The sequence below is a fragment of the Brachyistius frenatus genome, unplaced genomic scaffold (assembly GCF_029030835.1).
Source record: "Brachyistius frenatus isolate BFR_SWC_R1_liver_20210118 unplaced genomic scaffold, ASM2903083v1 Contig_176, whole genome shotgun sequence".
Taxonomy (NCBI): domain Eukaryota; kingdom Metazoa; phylum Chordata; class Actinopteri; family Embiotocidae; genus Brachyistius; species Brachyistius frenatus.
In genome coordinates, this window is record NW_027210775.1 from 375021 (window position 1) to 402936 (window position 27916).

Sequence of the window (27916 nt, forward strand, 5' to 3'; positions counted from 1 at the left end):
ACCTGGTAACCCACAGAGAACATATAAATATAATACATATAAGAGAATATAAATTCACAGGTAAAATGAACTAAATGTGTTTTTTATGGCAGGCAAAAAGAAAACCATTTTTCTTTTGTATTGTAGAGAAATTGGAAATGAACATGAGTGAGCCTGTATTTAAACATTTAAATCAGCTATCAGGGGACCTTTGTCCCCCCCCCCTCCAACAGAAGGGGGAACCCGGCCTTGCAGAGATGTGGGTCCGGCTCTGCAGGGACGTCCTTTAAATGAGAAAATAAACGCTTTCTCTGAACTGTTGACTCGTTAATGGCCACATGAGGGCCTCTGTGTCCTCCGCCGCCTTCAAATCTCTCTCCTCATTTCCAGCCTGTGCCAAATTCCCTCCTCCTCCTCCTCCTCCTCTCTGCCTGCCAGTAGCCCCTCTCAGGCCGCGGAGGGGAGCATTCACACCCCGCTGTCGGCGTTTAGCGGATGGGGCTGCCAGGCTCAGCTTGAACCGGAGGCAGGGAGGAGGAGAACGATGAACGGTAACCCGTGTGCCCGCAGGCTGGCCCGCCGCTCCCGGTCCGCCCTGCTGGTCGCCGCTCTGGCCGTCCTGCTGGTCCAGACTCTCATCGTGTGGAATTTCAGCAGCCTGGACTCCGCCGGCGGGGACGGAGGCGCCAGGAGACGGGAGAAGAGGGAGGACCGGACCGGGGGGCTCAACAAAGCCGACAGGGAGCCCCCGCGGAGGGGGCTGCAGAGGAAGGTCGACCCACCGCCGCCGCTGTTCGGGAAGGCGGCCGTTCGACACAAGCTGCAGGCGGTGAGTTTTTAATGATATGTGCTGCTTTAATCGGGGTTTTTTTTTTAAACGTGTAGTTTCCTCCACCGACGGGTACGTGAGCGTCCGTCCCCGGGGGGAGCCGCATGGCAGCCGCGGAGAAGATGCTGCCGAGCGGCTGCAGCTGCTGCCTGGTTGTTTTTTTGTTTTTTTTTAAGCGTCTGCATCAAACACCGTCTCCGTCGGTAGCATTCAGTCTATGGTCGGTAGGCCAAACTTCATTCCAAATCCGCCAGTTTAAGGTGTCGGTTAACGGCTACTACGCAGGTAAATCACCACAAATATCAGTTTACAGTCCGTCTGTGTCCAGCTGACCTCCAGTGTGCCAGCAGCTGTTGATAAAATGGGAACTTTATGTTGATTGTTTCAAACCGTTTTCAACACTCAGGCAGTGGATGATGAGAATTATCACAGAAATACTGACGTTTGTTTACTTGCTTATTGCCAATATCCACGCTGAATGAAAGACTGACGCAGATATTTCATTAAAATATCCCCAGTCACGTTCTCCGGTGTAAGTTTGTTTGTCAGCAGTCGAGACGATGTAAAAATGGCTAAATTGTTAATGGAGTTTGGTGTGACCCCTCTCAGCTCGGAGGTATCTGCTTTTAAAGGTCATTTTTGTTACTTTTAAGGTAAAACGTCAACATATTTTCATGAACCCCTTGAATCTAAACGCTGACATGTGTTTTTAGCATTTCTTATTTAAGTAATTTTACAAAGAATAAGTTACTTTAGGGGTTTAATGTCCTCAGGTTTGTGATGTTATTTTTTTTTTCTCGGTGAAGTCATGGGACTGTACTGACATTTAAGGAAAAATAAGAGCAGATTAAGACATTCTTATGAAAACAAAACTGCTCCCCTGTGATATTATTTAATAAAATGACGTTGGCATTTTAATATTTACGAGGAAAAACTTCACGTCGCGCGCAAAGCTGAAGCCCGAAATTCTTCTTTCCATCCTCCCACATCCACGTCTCTTCTTACGCGATGCGATTTATTGCAGCTTCATCCCGGCGTGCATCCTCTTCATCACCTGTCAGGCTCTATACCGGTCTGATGTGTAATCACCGCGCGGTGCTCGTTTCTGATCTGGAGGAAACCGTGAAGGGATCCAGGTGTTCTCGCATGTTGTCACGACATGGACATACTGTATATGTGCTGCTGCTGCTGTTGTTGTTGTTGTTGCTGCTGTGTGTGTGTGTGTGTGTGTGTGTGTGTGTGTGTGTGTGTGTGTGTGTGTGTGTGTGTGTGTGTGTGTGTGTGTGTGTGAGAGAGGGAAAAACGTGGGTTGTGTTGCAGGGATCCACTCTCACGTCCTTTCATTACAGTTAAGCGGATGCCCTGTGATCTTCCCTCTGTGTGTTCTGACAGTTATTGGCTTTTAAAACCGTGGCGATACATGCCAGAGCTTATTATAGGACGAGTTTGGGAGGAGGGGAAGCGAGAGGAAGACGAGAGATAAAAGAGGATGAAATGAAGCAGTGAGGAAGACGTGGCTGAGCGTTATTAGTCTGTGTGTCTGGTTTTGGACAGATCAGGGCACGAAGCTGGTCACAGATCAGTTTCGGTCTCAGGTGTGAAGGAAGAGTGTTTCATGTTATTATGAGTTGTGGTTCTAGGAAATTATGGTTTGAACTGTTAATTCAAAAATCACTTCTTTGTATTTGAAATTGAATGAAAGTCAGTGATGAAGACTGGCTCGTGATTTCTTCAAAGTCTGCTTAACTTCACTTGAGATTGAGATTTGAAGTTGTTCTTGCTGTTTTTCTTTATCCTCTGTGATACTACACTGAATTTCTTTGTGGGTTTTGACCGGTGGGAATTGTACATTTGCCCTTTTTTTGTACTTTCAGTGAAAGTCAATGAAGTCTAGCTCATAATTTCAGGAAAGCAAATTTCACTTTCTTGCTACTTACTTGAGTTTTAAAATTGTTCTTGCTGGTTTCCTTCGCCTTCTGTGACACTGGGTTTAATTTTTGGACCCACCAGAACGGTTCTTTAGTCCAAATTTTTTTAAATTTGTTGTATTTGAGATTCAGTGAAAGTCAATGGCTATTGGAGACACGCTAAAAGTTACTGCAAAGTTAGCAGATTTCATCAACTCAATCAATAATTAACTGCATCGTGAGTTATTTACAAAACAGATTGTTGAGTAATCAGATTACTCTGCACCTCCTTTGAAACCTGCTGTGTTCGGGGATGTCTGCTGTGATAAACAACATGTGTGTGGGTGTGTTTATTGACATGAAGAAGATCCCATTTCCAATAAAAGATCATTTGAAGGAGGTCAATAAAAACAGAAGCACCCCCCCCACACACACTTCCCCCACTCACACACACACCTTTAACCCTGCGTGTGTGGACTCGTACGTTTATCTTTGAGACCGAAGGAGTGAGGACAGTTTGAGAGTGAAGACTTCAGCGTTGAGTTTTACTCGAGCAAACTACGATGTGTTGCTGCTTTTCTTTCTTTCTTTTTTTATGAGATGAAGTTCAATATTGGATTTTTGACTGTTGGTCCTCTTTTTATTTGTTTACATGCTCAAACACCACAACAGGACACTTTAAAGTAACTGCAGTACTCAGGTCCTCGCTAGTGTAGAAAGATGAACCTCTGTGAGTGTGCCTATCTCTTTAAAGGTGTGATGAATGCGAGAGTTGTGCAACTGTGGCGCCGAGCAGGGCTGCAGCAAACACACTGAGCTGGATATCAACGTTCACCACACACACACACACACACACACACACACACACACACACACACACACACACACACACACACACACACAAGCGCTGAGTGCTGACCACATGTGTGTCGGAGCGGATTCACATCCTAACAGCCAGGTCAGATCAGATTAGAGGATTGGTTTGGATCAGGTTTCTCTGATGGGATTTATACTTTCTAATCTAGTTTAGATCACTCCATAATCCCTAAATACTGTGTGTGTGTGTGTGTGTGTGTGTGTGTGTGTGTGTGTGTGTGTGTGTGTGTGTGTGTGTGTGTGTGTGTGTGTGTGTTATCTCCGTTTTTTTAGAAACTGAGTGTGAGAATGTTTCTGAATATTTCCAGACTGAACTGCTGGGTGGGTTGTAATGGAGATGAGAGGAGATGGGAACGATTTTTGTGCCTTAAAAAACAAAAAATCCTGAAAAATGAGAGAACTGGCAAAAAGTAATGACGGATCTGAGCAACAGCTGGCAGCTGAAACGATGTTCAGATGAAGTGACTGATGAATCTGGGCTGAAACCCTCCCAACGCCCTGCAGAGTTGTGGGCTTTTGAATGCACCATAAATTGTGATGTGACGGCGTGGGCTTCAAAATGACAAGAAGTTGGAAGAAATCAGTATTGAAATGAATCATCGCACCATTATGTTAAGATGAGGGCGGGTGTTAGACTGGTTTTGAACTTGGTTTGGACTAGTTGTGGACCAGGTTTCAGTCTGGTTTGGACCTGATTGTGGACCAGGTTTCAGTCTGGTTTGGACCTGATTGTGGACCAGGTTTCAGCCTGGTTTGGACTAGTTGTGGACCAGGTTTCAGCCTGGTTTGGACTAGTTGTGGACCAGGTTTCAGTCTGGTTTGGACTAGTTGTGGACCAGGTTTCAGCCTGGTTTGGACTAGTTGTGGACCAGGTTTCAGCCTGGTTTGGACTAGTTGTGGACCAGGTTTCAGCCTGGTTTGGACCTGGTTCCTGAGATTAGGTCTCTAATTTTGGTCTTGTTTTAGGCGGGTTTTGAACTTGGTTCCTGACTTCAACATGTTGTTTTATGACTGTAATGGATGAGATTTTAAACTGGTTGCGGATTTTGTTTCTGACTCCGTGATGTTGAGATCGTGGCTCTGTTTTGTTCTTTTTTGGACTTGTTTTGGTCGGGTTGTGGATTAGATTATAGGCTGGTTGTGGACCAGATTTTTCTTTAAAAATCGGTTTCTGTTTGCGACACCACACGCTGACAATAAAACCAGAAAGCTGTTTCATGCATTTTTTCTCTATTTTCTTAATCTGCCATAGATAGACATAAATCCCTGCTGTAATCTCGGATTGTCCAACGAGAGCCTGGACGGTTTCCGACAGGTTTCGCAGCATCCATCACTCCCGACGCTCATATGGTCCATTTCTCTTTATGTCCATCTGGCTCTGTTTTTCCTTTGTCTTCAGCACTTTGTCCAGACTGACAACTTCATTCATTTCCTGTTGGAGATGATGCTCTTCTTCTTCTGTTTTTTCTCAGGAAACTGTTTTTTTTTTATGATGATCATCACTGACAGTTAAGACACGAGTTTCCTTCCTCACACTTCAGACGAAACTGCTGATAGCCAAACACCGAATTTAAGATAAACAAACATTAGTTAAAAAAAAAAAAAAACTGCTTCCCATTTTTTGGATTATTATTATTATTATTATAACAAATTTTAAAAGTTACAAAGAAAAACTCGATATGACTAAAATTACATCACAACTTTGGGAAATCTCCGAAAAGGGACACTTCTTTTGAACACGGTAAACACGACCCCGTTTGAATGCACCATTAGAAAGAAAATAGGAAATGTAAAACAGGAAACCAGTACCTTCCAAAATAAAAGTATCTGCTTGGCCCACATAGAATTTTAATGGGATGTAAAATGTCCCGTCTGTGGGTGCGACGGTACAAATTCTTTCCCGACCTTTTTGGCTTCACGGATGGATTTATAAACACGGGTGAAACAAGGCTGTTTTTCTTTAACACGGTTTTCACTGCCCACCGGTCTGCTCGTTCCCGCAGGTATTCTGAGAGCAAACACACCTACACAAGTGTTTGATTAATGTGGAGCTGTGTACTGATGCAGTGAGCTGAAGGAGCTCTTTATTTGCTTCATACGAAGGTGTTTTTCTCTCACGTACGACACACTTTATAATTGCTGCTAAAAGACGACAGCCTTTCCCTTCCTTCACTGTATGTCAGATTCGGTCACAAACAGATTAATGCAAAAAGTAAAGTCAGTTTTATTTACAGAGTACATTTAGAAACATCAACTGCACCTCACTAATCAACACCAAAAAGAATCATTCAAATCAAAGCATTTGAATATAAACTCAGTTGAGTCTGTAGACGGACTGAACGGTAATAAGGGTTTCAAAAGTAACAGTAACGGACAGGCAACTGAAACAAACTGACAAAGACGGAAGAGGAGCGCACAGACTAAATACAGTGGGGAGGGAAGGACAACGAGGGGCAGGTGAAACTAATCAGGGGGGCGGGGCCAACAAGTTGGAAGTGAATCAAGCAAGCGGGGGCCCTCTATAGTATCACACAGGTCTTGGGTTAGTAACCCACATAAAACTAGCATCTTCACATTCATCCTCATCAGTGTGAACAAGGCCTGTAATCAACAGCTGTCATAGCAACAAGTATCCTCCCCCTCCCCCCTCCCCTCACCTCCGTTCCTGTCTCTGGCCCCGGATGCCCGCGGGGGAGGGGGGTGAGGCGGGGGGGGGGGCTTTCTGGTCTCTTTTCTGTTCTGTCGCCTTTATCGCGGAGCAGCAGGCGGTCTGAAGGCAGCGAGGACGACTTCAATGAGAACCTGCTGAGGAGGAGAGGCTGAGAGCAAACTGACTCAGGAGCACAGAGCAGTGACTCAGTGTGTGTGTGAGTGTGTGTGTGTGTGTGTGTGTGTGTGTGTGTGTGTGTGTGTGTGTGTGTGTGTGTGTGTGTGTGTGTGTGTGTGTGTGTGTGTGTGTGTGTGTGTGTGTGTGTGTGTGTGAGTGTGTGAGAGAATAAAGAATGATGTCTTTGTAGGTAAGCGGTGGTATTTTAGCGGCGGTCAGTCTCCATGGAATGCACGGCCTTCTGGGAAAAAACGTGCAGCTTCTCTTTTGGTGAAGGAGAAAGAAACTCGTGTTATTCTGTCCAACAAATTACAGACGGTCGCTTGTTTTTTCAGGCGTTTTATCTAAAAAAAACAACAACTTCGAAACTGTTTCCTCAAAGAGAACATTTCATTTACAAACATGTTTCTTGCTGCGAGAGACAAACATTCGTTGTTGTGAAGCTCAAGTGCTGATTGGAGCTTAATTTAGCAGATTAGTTGTGTTTTAATTGTTAAATCATCCTCTGGTTTTCTGCTGCTCCTTTGAGTCCAGGTGTGAAAATATTACGAGGCAGAAGAACCCTGAATCTCAACAATTTAAAACAAGTTGTTGTTTTTCTCTGTGTTATTTTATGTCTTCCTTCTTGTTGTTTTGTGTCTTTTTGTGGTTACTTTGTTTTTGTGGTTATTTTGTTTTTGTGGTTATTTTGTGTCTTTTTGTGGTTATTTTGTGTCTCTTCATGGTTTCTTGTTTGGAGTCCTGTTGTGTCCTCGTGGTATTTTTTTGTGTAACTTTTAGCTTCCGAATCTCAGAATTTTTAGACTCTGGTCAAGAAAAACACATTTTACAGCTAACTGACCAGATTTCCAGAAAACCTGTCCTCAGGTCAGACGCTCAGTTTTTTGGCTCCACTATTTGATAAGTTTCAAGAAAAGAAGAATAAATCTTTGGTACATTAATTTCTATGTGTGTGTGTGAGCCGTTTATCTCTGCCTGTACACTGCAAGGGTTTATTCCTGGTTTCATACGGTTACTCTCACAATGATAGCAGGACAGCTGAAAATATTCACACACACACACACACACACACACACACACACACACACACACACACACACACACACACACACACACACACACACACACACACACACACACACACACACACACACACACATTCCTCTAAACTGATATTACAGATGAGATAATGAAAGGTTGTGTGTGTGTGTGTGTGTGTGTGTGTGTGTGTGTGTGTGTGTGTGTGTGTGTGTGTGTGTGTGTGTGTGTGTGTGTGTGTGTGTGTGTGTGTGTGTGTGTGTGCATTATGTACAAACACAAACACTCAGAAACACACTGTTTATCCCTGGAAAAGACAGATATGGTGCGATCTGTGGGATTAAGATAGCCATTGAGGTCATGTGGCTCTGCAGCTGAAACACACACACACACACACACACACACACACACACACACACACACACACACACACACACACACACACACACACACACACACACACACACACACACCACTGTTGGACTCTGGTGGGCACATACGGATTGTCAATCAGAAACAAACATGGCTGACGTACGTCTGATTGGCCATTAACGTGGTTCATCCTCAGGGGAACATGAATATTTAAATATCTAACTGTAGTTTATTTTGGCAGTTTGTGCTGACTCGTCTTTCCTGTCTCTCACAGGACGTCTACCACTCTCACCGCCCCAAAGAAAAACCCCGCCCGGACAGCAACAACAACGAGAACTCGGTGCCCAAAGACTTTGACACCATCGACAGTAACAGCAACCTGGGAGCGCGATCGCAGCGCCAGCGGGCGCCCGCCGCTAACGCCAAGCGCAGGCTGGAGAAGGAAAAGTCCGCCAACGACGTCCTCAAGCACCCTCCCGTCCAAACCAGAGGGGCGGGCCACAATCGTAGCCACGCCCACATCCATAAGCCCCACCCCCAGCTGCCCACCGTCCCGGCCCCGGCGCTGGGGTCCAATCGGCACCCGCCGTTCTTCCAGACGAGGAAGCCGGCCTCTCCTTCGCTGCCCGCCGGGTCGGAGTCGAGGAAGGAGCAGCCGCAGTGCGAGATCAGCGGGAAGGAGGCCATCTCGGCTCTGTCGAGGGCCAAGACCCGCGAGTGTCGGCAGCAGATCGCCGAAGTCTACTGCAAACACAAAGAGAGAGCGCTGATGCCCGAGAAGGTGCCTCGCTACTGCCCCCTAGAAGGTGAGATCAGTAACGACAAACCTCAGTGTTACGAGTTCATCCCTGCTTATATGACTTATTGATCTGCAGACAAATAAATCCTGAAAACTCACATTTATATTGAGATCAAACTCAAATGATTTGCAACTAAACTGTTCTTTAGACAGAAATATAATTTTTTTAAATAAAAATAAAAATTTATACTGCATTTTAATTGACTTTCTGGACATATTTCTTCTGAATCTTGGGGGAGATCCAAAATAAATTTGATTACATCTGGGGAATGTTCTTTCTTTGCTATTAATTGATCATTTTATCTTATTCATACCTGTTTTATTTCCCTTAGACGGCAAAAACATCCATTAAATTCAATAAATTTTTATTTATTTAGCACCAAATCACAACACAAGTCACATCAGGGCACTTAACACAGTAAAGTTCTGACAACAGAACCTTAAAACATCAGAGGAAACTTTATTATTATAGCACCTTTCATACAAGAAGTGCAGCTCAAAGTGTTTTACAGCAAGAAGCGCTTCACATAAAAACAAAACTAAAAGGAACATTAAAAACGTGTTAAAAGGTAATTTAAAAATGAAATGGATAATAGATATAACACTTTAATAAAATAAAATATAGAATAAAGCATTTTAAAGGTGCAGTAGGGCAGGTTTTTATTTCCTGATGTGTTTTATTTCCTGTAGTTTTTAGCCTGCGGTGCTGTGATCATCCCTGTTGGCACGCAGCACAACATCTGCTCCGGGAATCAATGGTCTAAATTTATACGTAGTTTAAACGTATCGAACTGTGATTTCAGGGCTGAACCATCGCTCCGTGTTCACATGGTGATTTCTGCTCTTCAGCAAATGAACGGCTGACACGTCGGAAAAAAAAAAAAAAAAAAACAGGACGAACACGCTTTGAAGTGGCAGGTTTTCTGAAAGTCCAAAAGGTTTCTTACCCTTTGAGGAACATTTTTAACTGAGCACGTGCCATCGATGTGAGGAGGCTTCCCTGTGGTCGCCGGGTTCTATTTTCAGGGATGTGAAGCATGAATGAACTCGGAGAGGATGATACTCTTCCAGCCTAATTACACCCCAATTAACCAAGCAGTTTGTAGTCTTATTTTTGGAAAGGCTGACTAATGATTCACTCACCGTTGTGCTCTCAGAACCACCCAGGGGCCCGTTTGAGGTCTGATTTATATGATTATGGGTTTCTTTCATGATACACTACTCATTACATCCAGAGACCGGAGCAGGGCGGCAGTTTGTTTGGAGCTTGACGGACGTGTGCTCGAGTTTCTGAGCACGTCGCTGGGCGTACACGACATACATCGCTCCCTCTAGGTTCGACTGAGCCGCCTGATTACAGTCATTCCCCCCTTTCGAGCTCCAATCCCAGCATGCCCCACCGCCCGGAGAGGTCAGTAATTAGGCCAAGCAGGCCTCGACTCAGCGGCATCTTTAGGGATGAGCGTGACGATGGAGGAGCATTAGGCTGTCAGGCGGGTTTGTATATACAAGAGGCGGATTTAGCTCAGCCAGCTGCACACACACACACACACACACACACACACACACACACACACACACACACACACACACACACACACACACACACACACACACACACACACACACACACACACACACACACACACACACACACGGAGTGTTTCCAGGAAAGTCGGAAATGAAAATGGAGAGCTGGAGTGAAGAGCAAAAGGTTGTCAGGGCCAAAAAGCAAGCAAGTAGTGCTAGAAATAGTAGAACTAGAAATAGTTCATCAGGTCTATTTTCTTTAAAAATAAATACACCATAGTTGGACTACAGATTATTTCCAGTGATCAGTTAACTTAGTATGCAAATTTTTTCAAATAAAAGTCAGAAAATAGCAAATATTTGTTTTCAAATAGATTAGTTGAACCCAAAATTTTTTTCCTTTTTCTGTCATGTGACACAAAGAAAAACTATAAATATAAATGTTCATTGTCTGAAAAGTGAAGGTAATCCAGAAGTGTCCTAAAGTGTAATACCACTGAGGGCCACTAGGGGCTGGTTCCAAAAACCCTCCATTGACTCCCATTCTATTACATATTAGGCCTCAAACAGAGCAATGTTTGGGGGCGTGTCTGTTTGATTGACAGTCCCGAGGTGCAGTCAGGTTTCCTGTATATGTGGGCGGGGCATATTGTCCCGCAGCTCCTCCCCAGCTCGTCCAAATATGGTCATGTTATAGTGGGTTGCTGCTTGCCGCTAATATTAACCGTGTTTCCAACAGGACTTGAAAGCATCATTTAAACCATTTCTATCGTGTTGACTGAACTTTGACGAAGCCACTTCCTGTTGAATCAGCTGACCTCCTCTCTGTCCAGGTAAGGCCAACGTGAACGTGCAGTGGGACGAGGATGCCTCGGACGCCACGCCGCCAGTACGCATCGCCTTCGTCCTGGTGGTCCACGGCCGAGCCTCGCGTCAGTTCCAGCGCCTCTTCAAGGCCATCTACCACACCTCGCACTACTACTACATCCACGTGGACCAGGTGAGACCGCCACCTGTCAATCATAACTTAGACATTAGTTTGCGGTGAGTCCGGTAGTACGAGCAGCGTTTCACATTACAGTTGTACAGTTCAAAATGTCCAAATATTACTAAAAGGTGGTTAGAAAGTAAAAACCCTTTTTCCCCGTCCCCTCTCAGAGGTCCAACTACCTCCACAGAGAGGTGCTGTCTCTGGCCGGCCGGTATCCCAACGTTCGGGTGACGTCCTGGAGGATGTCCACCATCTGGGGCGGCGCCAGCCTGCTGACCATGTACCTCCGCAGCATGGAGGACCTCCTCAGCATGGCCGACTGGTCCTGGGACTTCTTCATCAACCTCAGCGCCGCCGACTACCCCATCAGGTGAGAGACTGGGTTCAAAGGAGCGGAAGCTTTTCGTTGGGTTTGCTTGCTTGAGTCGGCAGGAGGGCGGTGCCAGTTGGGGTTTCCTTCAGGAGATCTGGTGACAACGTAAGACTTTCCTAAATGTGGTCTGAATCTGGGCTGTGAAGAATGATTTGATTTACGGAGATCTAAACACACTTTTTGGTCAATAAAACGTCCCAGATGTGTTTGAAGAAGGAACAGATCTCCGAGTATACCGCTTGCAAGCGACTGTGGAGTGATTACCCGTTGTGCCATGGATTTGTTAAAGCACCGTGTCAGCTGAGTCCTGCAGGCCTCGTTTCGGTTTGATTAAAGTCTTAATGGATCGAGTTACCGATGAACCCCGAGTGCATCGACTCAGACCGGACTGGCACTCAAAATTTTGTCCAAGCCTCAAATTCACAAGTTGTGACGTGATTGCTGGCGTTTACAGAAAGGTCAGAGGTCATGGAAGTTCATGTTTGAACTCCCCCCCGCCCCCCGTTAGCTTGATGAATTGTTAGCATCTCTGTCGTCCACGTTGCCGTTGCCTTGTGTTTTTATGGTTTAGCCAATTGCACGCCAAGCATACGGCGCACACGACTTTCCATGTTGTAACCAGGAGCTCCCGAGTTCCATTTGAACGCAGCTTTGGTTTTGTTCCCTCCGTTAGCTCTGTTAGCTCTGTTAGCTCCGTTAGCTCCGTTAGCTCTTCAAATAATTTACTCTGCTTGCTGTTTTTCGTTGGTGCTAAACTTAATTCTTTTGTCCATTTTCTGTTGTTTTTCTTTCCTCATCATTATCACCACCTGTAAATGATGTTATCGTATCTGACATTTTGTACATCAGTATATCAGTCTTTCAAAATAATAGCCTGCAGATACACTCATATTAGCATTTAAAGTGAGAGTTAGAGGCGACGACGGGTTGTTGAATCTTTTTTGGTGCACAGCTGAGCAGCCTAGATTAGTTTTTATCCAAGTCGGCATTTTAAGATTCACATGCTGGCCTGAAACAGTTTCCAGTTAGAATAAAGTTTATTTGCATCATTCAGATTTTATCCCTAAAAACTTGAATCTTCATGTCAGAAGTCCGAGTTTATAGAAAAACACCATCTGAGACTGACGGAACACGTCGAGCTCTTCTTCAGTCTTTCCATCCCTTTCAGTTGTTCCTCGTAAATATAGAAACACCGAGACACACACACACACACACACACACACACACACACACACACACACACACACACACACACACACCGATCTGTTCAATGTGACCGCTCAAACACGCTCGCAGCTACGATCCATAGCTCAGCCGCGGCATTAGCTCCTCTCCATCCGTCAATAGCTGCGACGTCACCGGATGAGTCAATGGAACTCCAGAGGAGGTCACTCAGGCGTTATCTACTCAGTCAGACACGGTGACATCAAAGATTTGACCATTTATTACCAACACTCGGTTAGAGAGGTGATCCCCGAACACGTACAGATGCAGCAGAAATAAAGGAGAGCAGAAATCTTCCTCCTGAATATGAGATATTTGAGGCAGCAGAGGAAAGTTGAACTCATTTTTTTATTGGATGTAAAATGCAAAACATTTGATCACTGCTTTCGTTGTCAAAATGTTACTTTTTATTTTCATTTTTGTCGCGAAAATCAGGTTGTGAGCAGATAACTTTTGTCGTAGTTTGAATTGATGAAATTAACGCTCATCATGATGGTTAGACGAAAAAAAGAAAATGTTCGGCAGCTCAACCTCCCGAAACATCTCAACGTGCTGTTTCTACACCGCAGCTTTTGTATAAGATAAAAATGAGTTAAATATCAGATATAAATCAGCGACACATGAAACGATGGGCAGGTTTTGACGCTTTTGAGATAGTAACTAATATTTCTGCAATTTCTGATTTATAAACAAATTGTAAAGAGTCTTTTTGTTAAAAAAAACTTAACAGCTGGTGCGACAAATGAAACTTTTTGGTAAATAAAGGGCTGCAACAGAGTTAAATGAAGAGGTAAAGGTGCCTCTCGTCCCTCAGCATGTTGTTTGCCTGTAGATATATTCTGTGGTTATTGTTTCCTCTGACCTGTTTCTGAGCCTCAGCATCATTTCCAAACCAGCAGGACATTATCAGTAAAAGCACAGTAGAACATTTAAAGCTTTTTTTTTCTTCTTGACACTGAAAAGCCCTTTCTGTAATGTGTCTTAGAGCTTACCGAGTCCTTTTTGAGCGTATGGTGGAGCACAACGTTGACGTACCGAGGTACCCGGTCTTATCGGCTCCCCGTGATGAACGTCGGGCGTGAGGATTTCATCTTTACTTGTTTTAGGGGCGTTTAGAGAAAGTTCGACTCCTCAAACGACTTCAGGACGACTGCAGAGGATGTCAAAACTGTTCCTTTAAGTCCCTAAAGATCATAATTTGCACAAAATAAATCTGAGATGAGAAACATGAGAAGTGATATACGACCAGCTGATGATAAAGTGGCTGCAAACTCGCAGCAGCAACACCAACATGCCCACATGAATGCCCGCGGCTCTACCTAACGACTGTAATCAGACGTAATGACAGCAGCCTGTCTGTCTGCCTGTCTGTCTGCTGTCCCGCCTGCCAACACTCAGGCCGACACCGGGCCGACCCAGGTGTTGCATGCTGGGAGTTGCTGTTTGGATGCTGCTTCAGGCCACACACTGATGCTGAGCTCGGAGGAGGAAGCTGAAGAAAACCAAACAGTCGCTCTGATTCCCTGAAATGGAAGTCTGTTTAAAAACATTGTTCAAGCGTGTAACTACTTCCTGTTTACACGTGGCTCCATTAAAGGACAAAACACTGATGGATTAAAGAAAAGCTCTGTGAGTCTATTTACAGGGTTGATGTGGGTTTTCCTTCTTATTTATAAAGTCGACATGTTTCAGTGAAAAGTAAAAAAAAGTTAAGGGGAGATGATTTCAAAAATAACAGCATGAACAGATTTAATTTATTTAAAGTGAATTAAAGAGAATAAAACTAAATCAGATCAATATTTTGTACTTCAGAACAACTCCGGTTCTCGTCGGTCCACCTGGTTACAGGTTTTTAAGTCACTTTCTGTTTCAGTGTCTTCTGTCTCTTCATGTGAGCAGACTGACTCCATGGATGTGGACCTGGTTTAAGACTAGGATGTGGACCTGGTTTAAGACTTGGATGTGGACCTGGTTTAAGACTTGGATGTGGACCTGGTTTGTGCCGGTCCTGTGTTTCTGCGTTCAGTAACATTAAGGATTTAAACCAGCAGCTCCTCCCACAGATTTAAATGTTGACCTGATGATGACTCCAACTGAAAAGTGATAAGATCTGTGCTGTGTGACGATCGTGTGAGCTGATGATTGACAGCTGCCATCTCTCCTCAGGACCAACGAGCAGCTGGTGGGCTTCCTGTCCAAATACCGCAACATGAACTTCATCAAGTCTCACGGCAGAGACAACGCACGGTAAGAAACGGAGTGTCTTCCTCTTTTTTTATCTTCAGCCATGTGTTTCTTTAACGGATGTAATGAAGGCATTATCTCTGGTTGAATAATCTCGTGTCCTCTCAGTTTCATCCGTAAACAGGGACTGGACCGTCTCTTCTACGAGTGCGACACACACATGTGGCGTCTCGGAGACCGCAAGATCCCGGAGGGCATCGCCGTGGACGGAGGCTCCGATTGGTTCCTGCTCAACCGGCCCTTCGTGGACTACGTGGTGAACTCTGGGGACGAGCTGGTCGGCGGCATGAAGCGCTTCTACGCCTACACACTGCTGCCCGCCGAGGTAACACACACACACACACACACACACACACACACACACACACACACACACACACACACACACACACACACACACACACACACGCACTTAAATAACCCCTCAGACTTGCCACACGAGTAAGGAAAGTCACTTTAGCAGGAAAATACTCAAACGTAAAGCTGCCGAATGTTTTTTATTTCAACATCTTCAAACAAAAACTTGAAAATCCTGAAAAAACAAACCCTTAGAACTCAATTTTAGACATTCGTACTCTTCCAGCTGCAGCAGATTATTCATCTTTAAAGAGCAAAAATAACATTTAATCATCCTAAATTAAGATATTCTGACTTTGCGCTTGCAAAAACACTTCAATTGATAAAAAAAAAATGTTTTATTCCAAGACAGACATTAAATACCTCTTTATTTGTCCTCCAGTCCTTTTTCCACACCGTACTGGAGAACAGCGCCCTCTGTGGGACGATGGTAGACAACAACCTCAGGATCACCAACTGGAACCGCAAGCTGGGATGTAAGTGCCAGTACAAGCACATCGTGGACTGGTGCGGCTGCTCGCCGAACGACTTCAAGCCCTCCGACCTGCCGCGCTTCCAGGTGAGATTAAAGCTCGGCTTCAATGTGCAGAAGGATGATCAACAGTTGAAACATCCGGACGTGTCTGTCGTTCATCAAATATCAAAATACGTTCGATTTGTTCTCTCTCTCTTTGGACTGGTTTTAAACCTAGTTTTAGACTACTTTTCATGTCCATCTTGAAACTGTGCTGATTGATTCTGTGTCAGGTTCAACATGTGTAAAACATCCAACTTCTACAATCTGTAGCTTCTTTACAGCAACGTCCAGATTTGAAGCATCGTCTGTTGTCATGGCAACAACTTCGTGTCAGTTGTAGACAAGTTTAGGACAACTTGTTTTTGGACTTGGTGTAGGACTGATTTTGGACTTGGTTTGGACTAGTCTTAAACCGGTTTTGGACTTGGTTTGGACTAGTCTTAAACCGGTTTTGGACTTGGTTTGGACTAGTCTTAAACCGGTTTTGGACTTGGTTTGGACTAGTCTTAAACCGGTTTTGGACTTGGTTTTTGACTAGTTTAAGACTGGTTTCGACTGGTTTTGATCCCAGTTCTTGGCTACTCTTCGACAAACTTTGGATAATTCAGTTCCATAACTGAGTACCAGAACGGGAGACTGTGACCATACTCATCATGTGGTCAGATCTTGAATGTGTGACACTAATCTTGGGTGTCCACCTTGAAACTGTGCTGATTTTATAGATCTTCTGTATGTCGGGTTGAAGATTTACTGAGAAGTAATTTAATTTAACCACAGTGGAGGGAAGAAATTCTCTAAACTCTCACTTTCTCTTTCAGATGAGACTTTCTTAGAAAAATTACAGAAAATGTGGATTTGGACGACGTGTCCTTTTTTGGGGTATTGAATCATATGTGATAAAACAGCCCTTTAAGGTCTCCTCCGGCTCGGCCACCTCCTCGTCGCCGAGGACCAGAATAGTTTCGTATTCACAAATTAGCGGTGCTGCTTATACGTGCAACAGGCCGGCGGCTCCCGTGAGGACAGACCTGAGGACAGCGTCTGTGGCGGGGCGGCCGACGGATTCTATAAGCAGAGCTGATCCTGGAAACAGCTGTGCACTCGGGGCAGAACGTATTTTTAGAGCTTTGTAGCTCGAGGTCTCCAAGGTTGTCATTATTATAATGTCTGGGTTCAGGAGGCGGCGCCGAGTCCTTAATGTAAAGGTCAGGAGCACTCATGTACAGTACGTACAGGACAACACACACTTTGGTATTTAAAGTTCCTCTGATGTTGTCGATTAAACCTCTAAAAACTCATCTGTTTAAGTTTTATCCAAGAAAAAAAAAATCCCCTAAGGCCCTAAAGTGGCTCAGATGTAACTGGACACCTTATTAAATAGTCCCCGCCTCTAACTCCACCCACCCGTCTGCCGCTCACCTGCAGCTCCAGGTGGCAGCTGTTTTGATAAGGAAAATGCTAATGGTTTTTGCATATTTACATTTTATAAACAACTCTATATTAACAGACAAATAATTCACACGATACAAATTATTATTTTCAATTTTTTTTTAATTTATTTATTTAGGCTTGGGAATAACCAAAATGAATGGGAACAACTCCAATAACTGATTTTTTAAATTAGTTTTAAAAGTAAAGATTCAAAAACCTTTCTGGTTCCAGTTTCTTAAATGTGACTATTTCCTGGTTCTATTCAGATTCTCCTGAAATAAGCTTTAATATGCCTTTTGTTTGATTAATTTCAGCTTTGAGGTTTAAGAACATGTGATGTGAAAATCTGTCATTTTAACACTGACATAATTAGCCTTTAAAAACCTTTCACATGTTTTCCTCATTTTTATCTGTTTGTAAATGTTCTAGTTTTTAGATTTGGAGGGGTGAACAGATGTATATTAGTAAAATAAACATGAACTCCGAGAAGCTATTATTGAGATTAATTAATAATAAAAAATAACCATTAGTTGTTAATTAGAAATAAACCAGAATAACAACAAAGATAAAAGATGAAAACGTGTTAAATCTGAATGTAGCTCCAGCCGGAGGTTTGTCAGGCTGAGCACAAACAGTAAATTTCTCTCTGATCTCCTGACGGAGGAAACAAAAGTCGTTGCCGCCTCTGCAGCCGCTGGTTTCTCCTGTTGTTCTGCTGAGGACACATCGGAGGGAACACGCCCAGAGCTCGGCGGCTGGCCGCCCTCATGCTTCTCATTAGGTTTGGGGTTTCCTGGCTCGGAGCCACCGGAGAGAGGTCACACCCTCCTGATGACATCATCGGCCACGCCCCTTCCTTCCTGCAGATACTGTCCTCATGCATGAGAACACAGAGACACACAGCAGCAGTGTTTGTCCATCTATCCCAGTGGGGACCACTCTCAGTTTTACATCTGGAAGTGGTGAGGACATTATTGGACAGTGAGGACATTTGACCTTTAAGTTGCTATTTTTTATTGATTATGGGAGTTCACATATTGCATCGATGAAGGTCCTTTCAATGTAAAAATGTGAGTGTGTGTGTTTGTCCATCTAGCCTTGTGGGGACCAATGGAAGTTTTACATTCTGGAAGTGAGGACATTATTGGACAGTGAAGACATATGACCTTTAAGGTGTTGTTTAGGTTTTGGGGTTCAAGAAATGCATCAATGAAGGTCCTCTCTAAGTAAAAATGTGAGTGTGTCTGTTTATCTATCCCTGTGGTGACATATGACCTTTAAGAGGTGTTGGTAGTTTTTTAGCAGACTTGGTTTCAGGTTCAGGGAATGCATCAGTGAAGGTCTTCACAATGTCCAAATATATGTGTGTGTGTGTGTGTGTGTGTGTGTGTGTGTGTGTGTGTGTGTGTGTGTGTGTGATGTCAGGGAGTTGTCTGTAGTTGTAAAATCACAGTATTTTCTCTACTTCAGAGACCGTTATTAAACTGCCTGCAATAACAATAATAATATTTTCACTGAAGATTAAGCCCCTCCTCTTCCTCTGTCCTCGTCCACAGCAGGCCTCCAGACCGACCTTCTTCGCCCGCAAGTTTGAGGCCAGCGTCAGTCAGGAGATCATCAGCCAGCTGGACGCCTACCTGTTCGGGGCACACGGCGCCGGGACCCCGGGCCTGCAGGCCTACTGGGAGAACACCTACGAGCAGGACACGGATGGACCCGCTGGCCTGTCGGACTCGGCGCTCAGCCACTACCACGCCTTCACTCGGATGGGACTGTCCCGCGCTGCCAGCTCGCTGCAGGGTCACCCCAACGACAACAGCTGCAGGTACGATCCAGGAAACTTTTGTCCGTCACCATCTTTGCTAGTTCGGAGCAGGAAGTGACCATATTTGGATGAGCTCGGGGCGGAGCCAGTGGTGGATCTGACTGATCTGATTGGAAACCTGACGATACTACGTCCCGCCCACCGATAGCTGTAACCTGACTGCACTTGTCAATCAAACAGACACGCCCCCAAAAACAGGTCTTTTTGAATCTTCTTTTCTAAGGGGCGTCACGGTGGTGCAGTGGTTAGCACCGTCACCTCACAGCAAAAAGGTTCTGGGTTCGAATCCGGTCCTGGGCCTTTCTGTGCGGAGTTTGCATGTTCTCCCTGTGCTTGCGTGGGTTCTCTCCGGGTTCTCCGGCTTCCTCCCATCACCCAAAACATGCACCTCAGGTTAGTTGGCGCCGCGGTCGTGGCAGCCTGCTGCAGCAGCTCCCCCTCGGGATGCTGCTGTAGCAAAAGAATTTCCCCTCGGGGATTAATAGAGTACAATAAAATTAAAAAACTAATGAATGAGGGATTATTTTCAGATGGATCTCCAGAAAACTAATAAGAAGGAGTGACTTTAGCTAATAAAATAAAGATAACATAAAAAATATATTGACCTCTAAATTAATGGGAGAACTTGAATTGTTAAAGTTGAATGGGAGTCTATGGAGCCGGAGATTTTTGGAGCCGACCTCTAGGGGCACTCGGTGGTATTGCAGCTTAAGACACTTCTGTGTCGGCCTCATTTTTCGGACCTTTTATATCCAGTCTCTGGTTGCTATAAGGATGTGACGTCACGTGAAAACATTGAATAACGTATTTGTACCAGAATTAAACATCAACGACAGTTAATTTTCCCTCAGTTAGAACCAAACGGACTGACTCACGTCCACGTGTCTCCTCACCTGTCCTGAGTGATTCAGTCTGAACAGAGAGACGAACCGCTCGGTCACCGTCAGATGAAACGTGTGTTTCCACTGAACTCACCAGCGCTGGTCCAAATTAAATATGAAGATAAGGCGAGCCTGTCCCACGGTACAATCAGGCTTCAGTTCCTGCACGGGCTGGACTTTTCCAGCTTCCAGCGTGTGTGTGTGTGTGTGTGTGTGTGTGTGTGTGTGTGTGTGTGTGTGTGTGTGTGTGTGTGTGTGTGTGTGTGTGTGTGTGTGTGTGTGTGTGTGTGTGTGTGTGTGTGTGTGTGTGTGTGTGTGTGTGTGTGTGTGTGTGTGTGTGTGTGTGTGTGTGTGTGTGTGTGTGTGTGTGTGTGTGTGTGTGTGGTGGAGACCCGTAGTAGGTACAAGGAGGTACTTGTTGCTGGAGTTCGGGTGGGGATTGGTGGCTAGCATGGGCGGGGGCAGCATTATGGGAAAAGTGTGTGTGTGTGTGTGTGTGTGTGGAGGGGGAGGGGGGGGTAACAGGACTCGTCTGTTCCCTCCGACCTGTGATTTCAGTCAGCAGCATGTAAAACCACGTCTACACCAACGTGCATCTGAGAATATCGTCTACAACGACAAACAGTTTAAAGTGCAGATTTCTGTCTCCGGTTAAAGGATCATTCCGCTTCATTTCCTGCTGCTGTGTTGTGCGTCTGCTGCAGGTCAAACTGACTTCAACTCTCCACCTCCGTTTGTTGAGATTCAGAGAATATCAAGCCTCCTGCAGTTTTCAACAAACCTCATTTTTTACAGGAAACACTTTGAACTTTCAGGAAACTCCGAAATGTTACAGATTGTTATTGATCTACGTTAGAAGGTACTTCCTGTCTGAGGGCAGTTTGTTTTAGGGACGGACATTGCAAGCAAAAATACGCTTGAGATTCACTCTATTTGACAAATATTCGATTATTAGATGCTTCACGCACACAAACACACAAAGAAAAATAGAGACTCAGTAACGCTCAACAAATTCCGTTAAACTTCTAAAAGTTTATCTTTATCTGTTTTTATAAATAGACGTAGCTTCCGGGTATGAAAATGCATAAGTGCCTTAAAGTGTAATACTAATGAGGGCCACTAGGGGCTGGCTCCAAAAAGACTCTGTCTCCAATAGACTCCCATTTTTATAAGCATCAAGTTGTTTGTTTCAAATGTTTTCCATTGGAGCCTGCCCCCAGTGGCCCTCGGTAGTATTACACTTTAAGTTAAGTATATTTTGTATCTATCTGTGGTTCATCCTCTGGGGATAATTAACATCTGGATCAAACACATTTTTCACTTGAATTCGGTTTATTTTAGACGTGATGTCAACGCGTGTTTGTTTCTCAGGTTTGTGGCCCTGAGCCTCCCGGTGTCTGTCCACCTCTACTTCCTGTCGGACCAGTTCCAGGGCTACCTGGTGCGTCACGTGGCCACCAACCGAGCCTCCACCCAGCTGGAGAACCTGGAGACCTGGGTGACGCACAAAGACCACTTTACCCTGACCAGCCCCCCCCACGGCACCAACCGGCTGCAGCACGTCCAGGTCAGACACGCACACACGGCACTTCAGATCCTAAATCCAATGGAGATATGGATCGTTTTACAGCTGAACTTCTCATGTGAGCGTCACAGCATCGCCGTCAGTGGCTTAAATAAAAGAAGACGCTTGTAACCTTAACTTCCAGAATCAGAAAAACTTTATTGATCACCGCAGGGAAATTGCTTAAATAGAAAAATATACGAGGTCGAGTCTGATGGAAATCATGTCTGAGGCTCAAAGTCACATCAGAGTTTTGGACGTACCGGGTCTCGTTTCAGTATTCTTCAGTATTTAATCACTTCTGAAATCAACTATAAATCGGTGTTAGAAGCTGACGGTGCACCCTTTCAATCTGACCCTGAAGAGTCCCGCTGACCTTCTCCCTCCTCAGGTGGGGGCGGACTGGGACCCGAAGGAGCGTCTCTTCAGGAACTGGGGGGGTCTGCTGGGACCCGAGGAGGAGCCGGTGGCCGTGCAGCACTGGAGCCGGAGCCAGAGCAACCTGACGGCCACCGTGGTGTGGATCGACCCCACCAACGTCATCGCCGCCACCTACGACATCCTGGTGGACGCCTCCGCCGAGGTCACGCACTACCGGCCGCCGCTCACCTCCCCGCTGAGGCCCGGCGTCTGGACTCTGAGGGTCCTGCACCACTGGAGCCCGCTGGGCCAGACCAGCTTCGTCGTGGCTCCTCTGGAGTTCCACCGGCAGCAGCCGATACAACAAGGTGGGCGACCTGAAACACACACGAACACGAGAAAGCAGTACGAAGGGCACAAATTTAACATTTAAGCCTCCACGTCTTTTAAACGAAGGTCTTCGGGGCACCAGAGAAGAGGGGTTAAAGGTCAGATTCTGTCACAGAGGTCCATATTTGACCAGACAGAGGTTACACCTGCTGTCACATGACCTGAAACTCAATATCTTGGTCACATGAGAAGAACTGAACCTCCTCCTGGACAGCTGTGGCGGAGGAGACCGCTAGGAAGAGTTCATAACGTAAACATTTGAGTTTTTTGGCACATTAAATACCTGACAAACAATGAAATTACTTCAACGGTGTGGAAAAAGTAGGAGGTGTGATCAAAAAGAGTAGAGACAATAACCGACCTGATTTAAATCTAGCTGCCATTCCCTTTAAACTGGTCCTGTTGGGCAGCGACACGACGCTCCCTGGAAACCCCGTTATGTAAAACGCGTCAATCTCCATCTACGATCCGCCCCGGATCTTTTCCACGGCATCCAAACGACTCCTTCAGATTGAACTTTTATTTTGTGGAACAGAAAGAAGTCGCGGAGAGGGTTGTCGTGTTGGAGGAGTCTGTTGCCATGGCGCAACATTTCAGGTGGTTTTGCAGGTTGTTTTTTTTCCTTCAGACGTCTCAGAACGTCACCGTAGAACTCAGTGTTGACAGTCTGACATCTCTGAGGGGTCCCTGCAGCTCAAGTGCCAATAGCAGATAATACTTGAATTACAGGGAGCGGAGGCCCCTCCTGTCACAGCTGTCAACACCATGCAGACATATATTTATAGTTTTGGTATCCAGTCGCTCTGTCATGCACTCCCAGGGTCACCTCTGTCTGAATTAGCTGTTGGATTGTTTCCTGTGTGTGTGTGTGTGTGTGGGGGGGGGGGGGGTCTCCAAGTAAAGACCGCTGCATGAACAGACAGGCAGGTTTTATTGGCTGGGTACATGTGACGAGATCTGATCCGAGTAAGTATCTTGAACTGGTGCCGCCATGTTAAAATGCAACATGTTAAATGTTTGCATGATCTTTAAAAGACTCTTCCAACCATCCAGATGATTAATTATTCCATATTTAATACATATCCGTTATAAAGTCGCTTCAGAAAATCGTAATCTTGCAGTCGCAATAATTAACGTGGCTTCGACTTTAGAAAAAAATTCCTGCAATTTCTCTGCAAAAAAAAGTTAAAGTGAAAAAAGTGAGTTGTTAATGCAAAACATTTTTTTGCAGACTATTCGTGAGAGTTTTGCAAAATATGTAAAGAACTCCAAAATTTTGGGGAAAAAATGTCACTAAAATCAAACATTTATCTTCGCAATCATGAAAAAAATGTATGGAGGAGCTAATTAACAATTATATTTAAGCCTTTTATAATTAAGATAACAGAATATTAAATATTTTAAAATGTATTTATTTAGACTGAATCTGAACCTGTTTGATTCAGTTAAATGAACTCAGGTCCGTTTAAAGATGGTAAAGAACCGTGGTGTGGACGTAACAACCAGACTGAGACGTCTCTGGTGTTGTTTGTTTGAAAGCAACTGCAGCAATATGTGATAGATCTGTAATTTTGCCATTAAATTAAACGTGAAATTTCCCTTCCTGTTGTTAACTTCCTTTTTCCTGTTTCTCCTTTTCCTCTCTGGGATCCAGAGGACGCTCGGCGGCTGCACGGCGGCCCGGCCAGGAACTCCTACATGGAGCAGAGCTTCCACGGCCTCAACCCGGTGCTGCGGCTGCCGGTGAGCCTCGGCGCGGTGGAGGAGGCCGAGGCCAACGCCGGCCTGACGGGGGCGCCGCTGCGCAACTGGCTGGACGGGCTGCTGGAGGGCCACTGGTCCGCCTCAGACGTCTGCTCCATGGGCCCCAGCGCCTGTCCCGTCATGCAACGCTGCCGCCTCACGGCGTGGAGCTCCGGCAGCCCCGACCCCAAATCTGAACTGACTCCGCCCAGAGAGGACGGACAGATCAGGTAGCAGACGGACGGACTGAGGGAGGACGAGTGGACGGGAATAAATGAAGGAAGACATGTCTGATATTTATTTATTTAAAATTTGTGGGAGCGACAGAAGAATAAACGACGGGAGGAAGAGATTCGGAAGAAAATATTCTCCTTCAGTCCTCATGCAGTCACTTTTATTTAGGACTACAAAGCTGTGTGTTGCAGTGAGTGAATGAATGAATGTGTGTTGAAGGCGCGTCAGAAGAACTCTTTACCTCTTGTGGTTCGAGTGTGTCCCTGAGTTCGGGTGCTTCACATGTTCACACGCTGAAAACGGACGTGGTTGCTAATTTTTAGGCCCATCGTTTAAAAAAAACAACAACAAAAAACGTATAAAGGCTTAATTACGGCTGAAATTACACCTCTGAATCAGTAGAAGCAAAAGAAACAAATTCTTTTCATTTACTTGAGATTTTCAAATTGTGATTTTTCTCCTTGCGTTGAGGAAATAAAATAACGTCATGACTTTCTGTTTTGGCCCATCTGGTCTTCCATTTCATTATTTCTGCCTCTTTTCCTCACATTGAGGGAAACAATACAAAACAATAAGGTTCTTAATAGATAATTAGCCCCCAAAAAGTTATCAGCAACCACAGACGTTCTCATACAGAGCTGTGTCGGTTTCAATGAGTTTGTGCAAATAATATATTCAATTTTATTGCAGATGTGTCAAGACAGTGGTGGAAGACGTAATCAGATCCTTTACTAAAGTAAAATGTTGTAATATAATAACAAGAAATGCACTTTTAAAAGTAAAAGTTCTGCATACAGAATCTCTAAGGAGCCTCTAAGCCTTTTATATGTCGATAATGTTGGGTTATTATTGCAGTTATCGGTTTATTCTGCCTGACAGAAAGAAAGAAATATTTTCTGTAAAACTGAGAAAAATCAGATTCTGTTCTCTGTTTGGACAAAAAGGGCAGCTAAGCTAGGCTAGTTAGCTTTTAACAGCACTATGAGTGGTACTTCTCCCTGTTATAATTATATTGAATTACTACTTTATTTATGCAGTAAAACATACCCAGTTTTTCAGATGTTCGAGCAACAAAAAAAATGTCAATACTTAGCTTTAGCAAAGGCTAGCTATATGCACTCAGATTAGCTTTAACTGTGAAGTGCGGTCTATCTGATTTGCTTTTTTCCCTAAAAAATTATATTATACAGTTTTCCTTTTAAAAATGTATGAAAAATGACTAAATTTATAAAAATATTTAAAAGGTAAAACTGTTAAAAAGTCAGATTCTGCTCTTAACTGTGGCTGAGCATAATTCTATAAAAAAATTAAAAAAAACTTTTTACTGAATAAATTGCTGTTGTATTTATTATATCCAATATTAATCTGCAAACTAAACACTAACTCCAGCTGTCAGATAGATGTAGTGAAGTATAAAGTTCATCGTGCAGTACTTGAGTAAAGGTACTCTGTTACTTTCCACCACTGTAGTAAATCAGCGTATCGTCAGCGTATCGACAGGCTTTTTTCTTTGACGCCGAGCGGCACTTTGTGTGATTCATGTTTTCTTTCTGTGCCGCGTCTGAAACCTTCAGACCTGAAATGACACGATGCTGGAAGAGATCCACCTCCTCTTTCCATCCTCTTTCCATTTTGTTTTTAAATCTGCTCTCTGCTGTACGACCAGGCGTGACTGTGTCAAAGACGCATTTCAGAACTTTTTATGAAACTTTTCTTTTCTTAGTCAGTGACTAATATTTGATATGCTGATATTTGGTGCAGCAGCTGAGGTTTGTTTTTAAATGTCTGCCTTTGTTTCTAAAGGCTAATGGTAAATGTTTGTATCCGTTTTCGGTGGACTTCAGCGGCGTTAAACAGCCTCCTCTTCCTCAGTGATAAAATGATTGTTTATTATTTTATTATTTCTATTCCACATTTCTGAGATTGTCTGAAACAGTTAAGGTATTTTTTTTTTTTTTTAATCATCCACAGGTGAGGTTAAGTTAATGTGTTACACTATTTAAAAATATAACATTCAAAATGATTTTTAAAATGAATCTGAAATTGTTTAAGTTAAAGAAGTTGGCACTATATGATTGAAGAATATAAAAAAAAATTAAATAATGACAGCAATTCAACCTTGCTGCATTAACTTTTTGAACCAGATGTCCTTCCATACCAGAGTAGCATTACTTTTTGAGGATTTTACTGGACTGTTTTTAGCGTTAGCAGCGGGGGAGGAGGCCACACAAGATGCACCTTTAAATTTTCATGCGCCAAACAACTGGCTCTGCAAATATTCACATCTAATCTGGAGCGCACCAGTGAGGATAACAAAAATCTAGTCTGTGTTGTTTTTATGACCAGTTGTCAAACTAGGCAGGGTTTTTACAGGCAGGGTATTAATTTGACATGTTTGTTTGGCCAAAAGAAGGACAGAACATAAACAAAACCACAACTCCACCGGGTACCTTTATGTCTAAACATTCATTTTAAACCTGTTGATTAACAGTTTAACATGGAGAAAATCAGTTTTAGGTTATAACTGGATTTAAGTTGAGCGTAGCTGTGTGAAATGCGACAGAAGTTTTTTGTTTGTTTTCAGCTGAACTGGCTAATAATGTGGCATTTGGTAAACCTGAAGTTATAGTTATCTTAGCTTAGCATAAAGACTGCAAATGGCAGGAAACAGTTAGCCTTCTAAAACCTTTCAATTTAAGTCAATGCATCACAAATATAGCAGCACAGTAACCTACAAATACTATAAATTATCTTTTTCTAAACTTCTGTTTTTAAGTATTAAACAGACATGATATAAATGTTCATTTGTGACCTTTAGAGTTCCTTGTTGAAGGACTTTCTCACCTTTTGAGAGAGCTAGGCTACCTGCGTTCTTTGAGCCTTTATGCTAAGCTAAGCTAACTACACTCAAAATTCAAACTCAGTGTCTATTTAACATTACCTGTGGATTCACCTGCATCTTTAAATTCAGACTTTAAATCAAAATAGTGCAAGGTAATTTCAAAGTAACAAATCCTTGGTGTTCAGTGGAAGACAAAAAATGCCTTAAATATAAATAAATATATAATCCAATACACAAATAAATAATAAATGAATTGGTTTTGACTTTATTTCTACATTTCCGAAGATAGAGTTTTGCATATGCTAATTAGGTGGGAGGTCTTAAAGCTGATTGGTCAGCTGGGCGAACCAGAAGTAAGCAAACGATTCTGATTAAATTTACTTGATACAAGCTCGCTATGTTAACCTTCTGTTAACTACACACAGTGGCCTTGACCTGTTTGATCTTCTCTTTATTAACATAGATAAATTAAAAAGGAAAAAAAAATTACTTTATTTACAACCACTTTATCCTGTAAAAGATCTATGGAAATGTAGAATTAAGTTCAAGACATTAATTATGTCCTTTTTAACTACCAAAATATATTATTTTTGAAATGCATTTATGTATTTAAGCATTTCATTCTGCATTTGTTTATTTATAGGTCATTTATTGTCCTCCATACAATCCATGTTCAGTTGTATTATTTTTAGATAAGTTATTCCAGTATGTGAAGATGCAATGGGAAATTATTCTTTTTGGGACCAAAACTGGAGACCGGCGGGGTTTTCTAACCACGAGGGT

At 43.8% G+C, this 27916-nt stretch overlaps 1 protein-coding gene across 1 annotated transcript; it reads left to right on the forward strand.

Annotated features, from left to right (window-relative positions):
• Window positions 1-289: 289 nt before the first annotated feature.
• Window positions 290-27432, forward strand: LOC138632158 (xylosyltransferase 1-like). Its single transcript, XM_069717497.1, has 11 exons — window positions 290-808; window positions 8103-8634; window positions 10991-11157; window positions 11316-11518; window positions 14912-14992; window positions 15098-15314; window positions 15729-15905; window positions 18851-19119; window positions 21372-21567; window positions 21956-22292; window positions 23969-27432. Exons 1-11 carry the CDS (start codon window positions 524-526, stop codon window positions 24289-24291), a joined length of 2787 nt encoding a protein of 928 aa, XP_069573598.1. The 5' UTR covers window positions 290-523; the 3' UTR covers window positions 24292-27432.
• The last annotated feature ends 484 nt before the right edge of the window (window positions 27433-27916 follow it).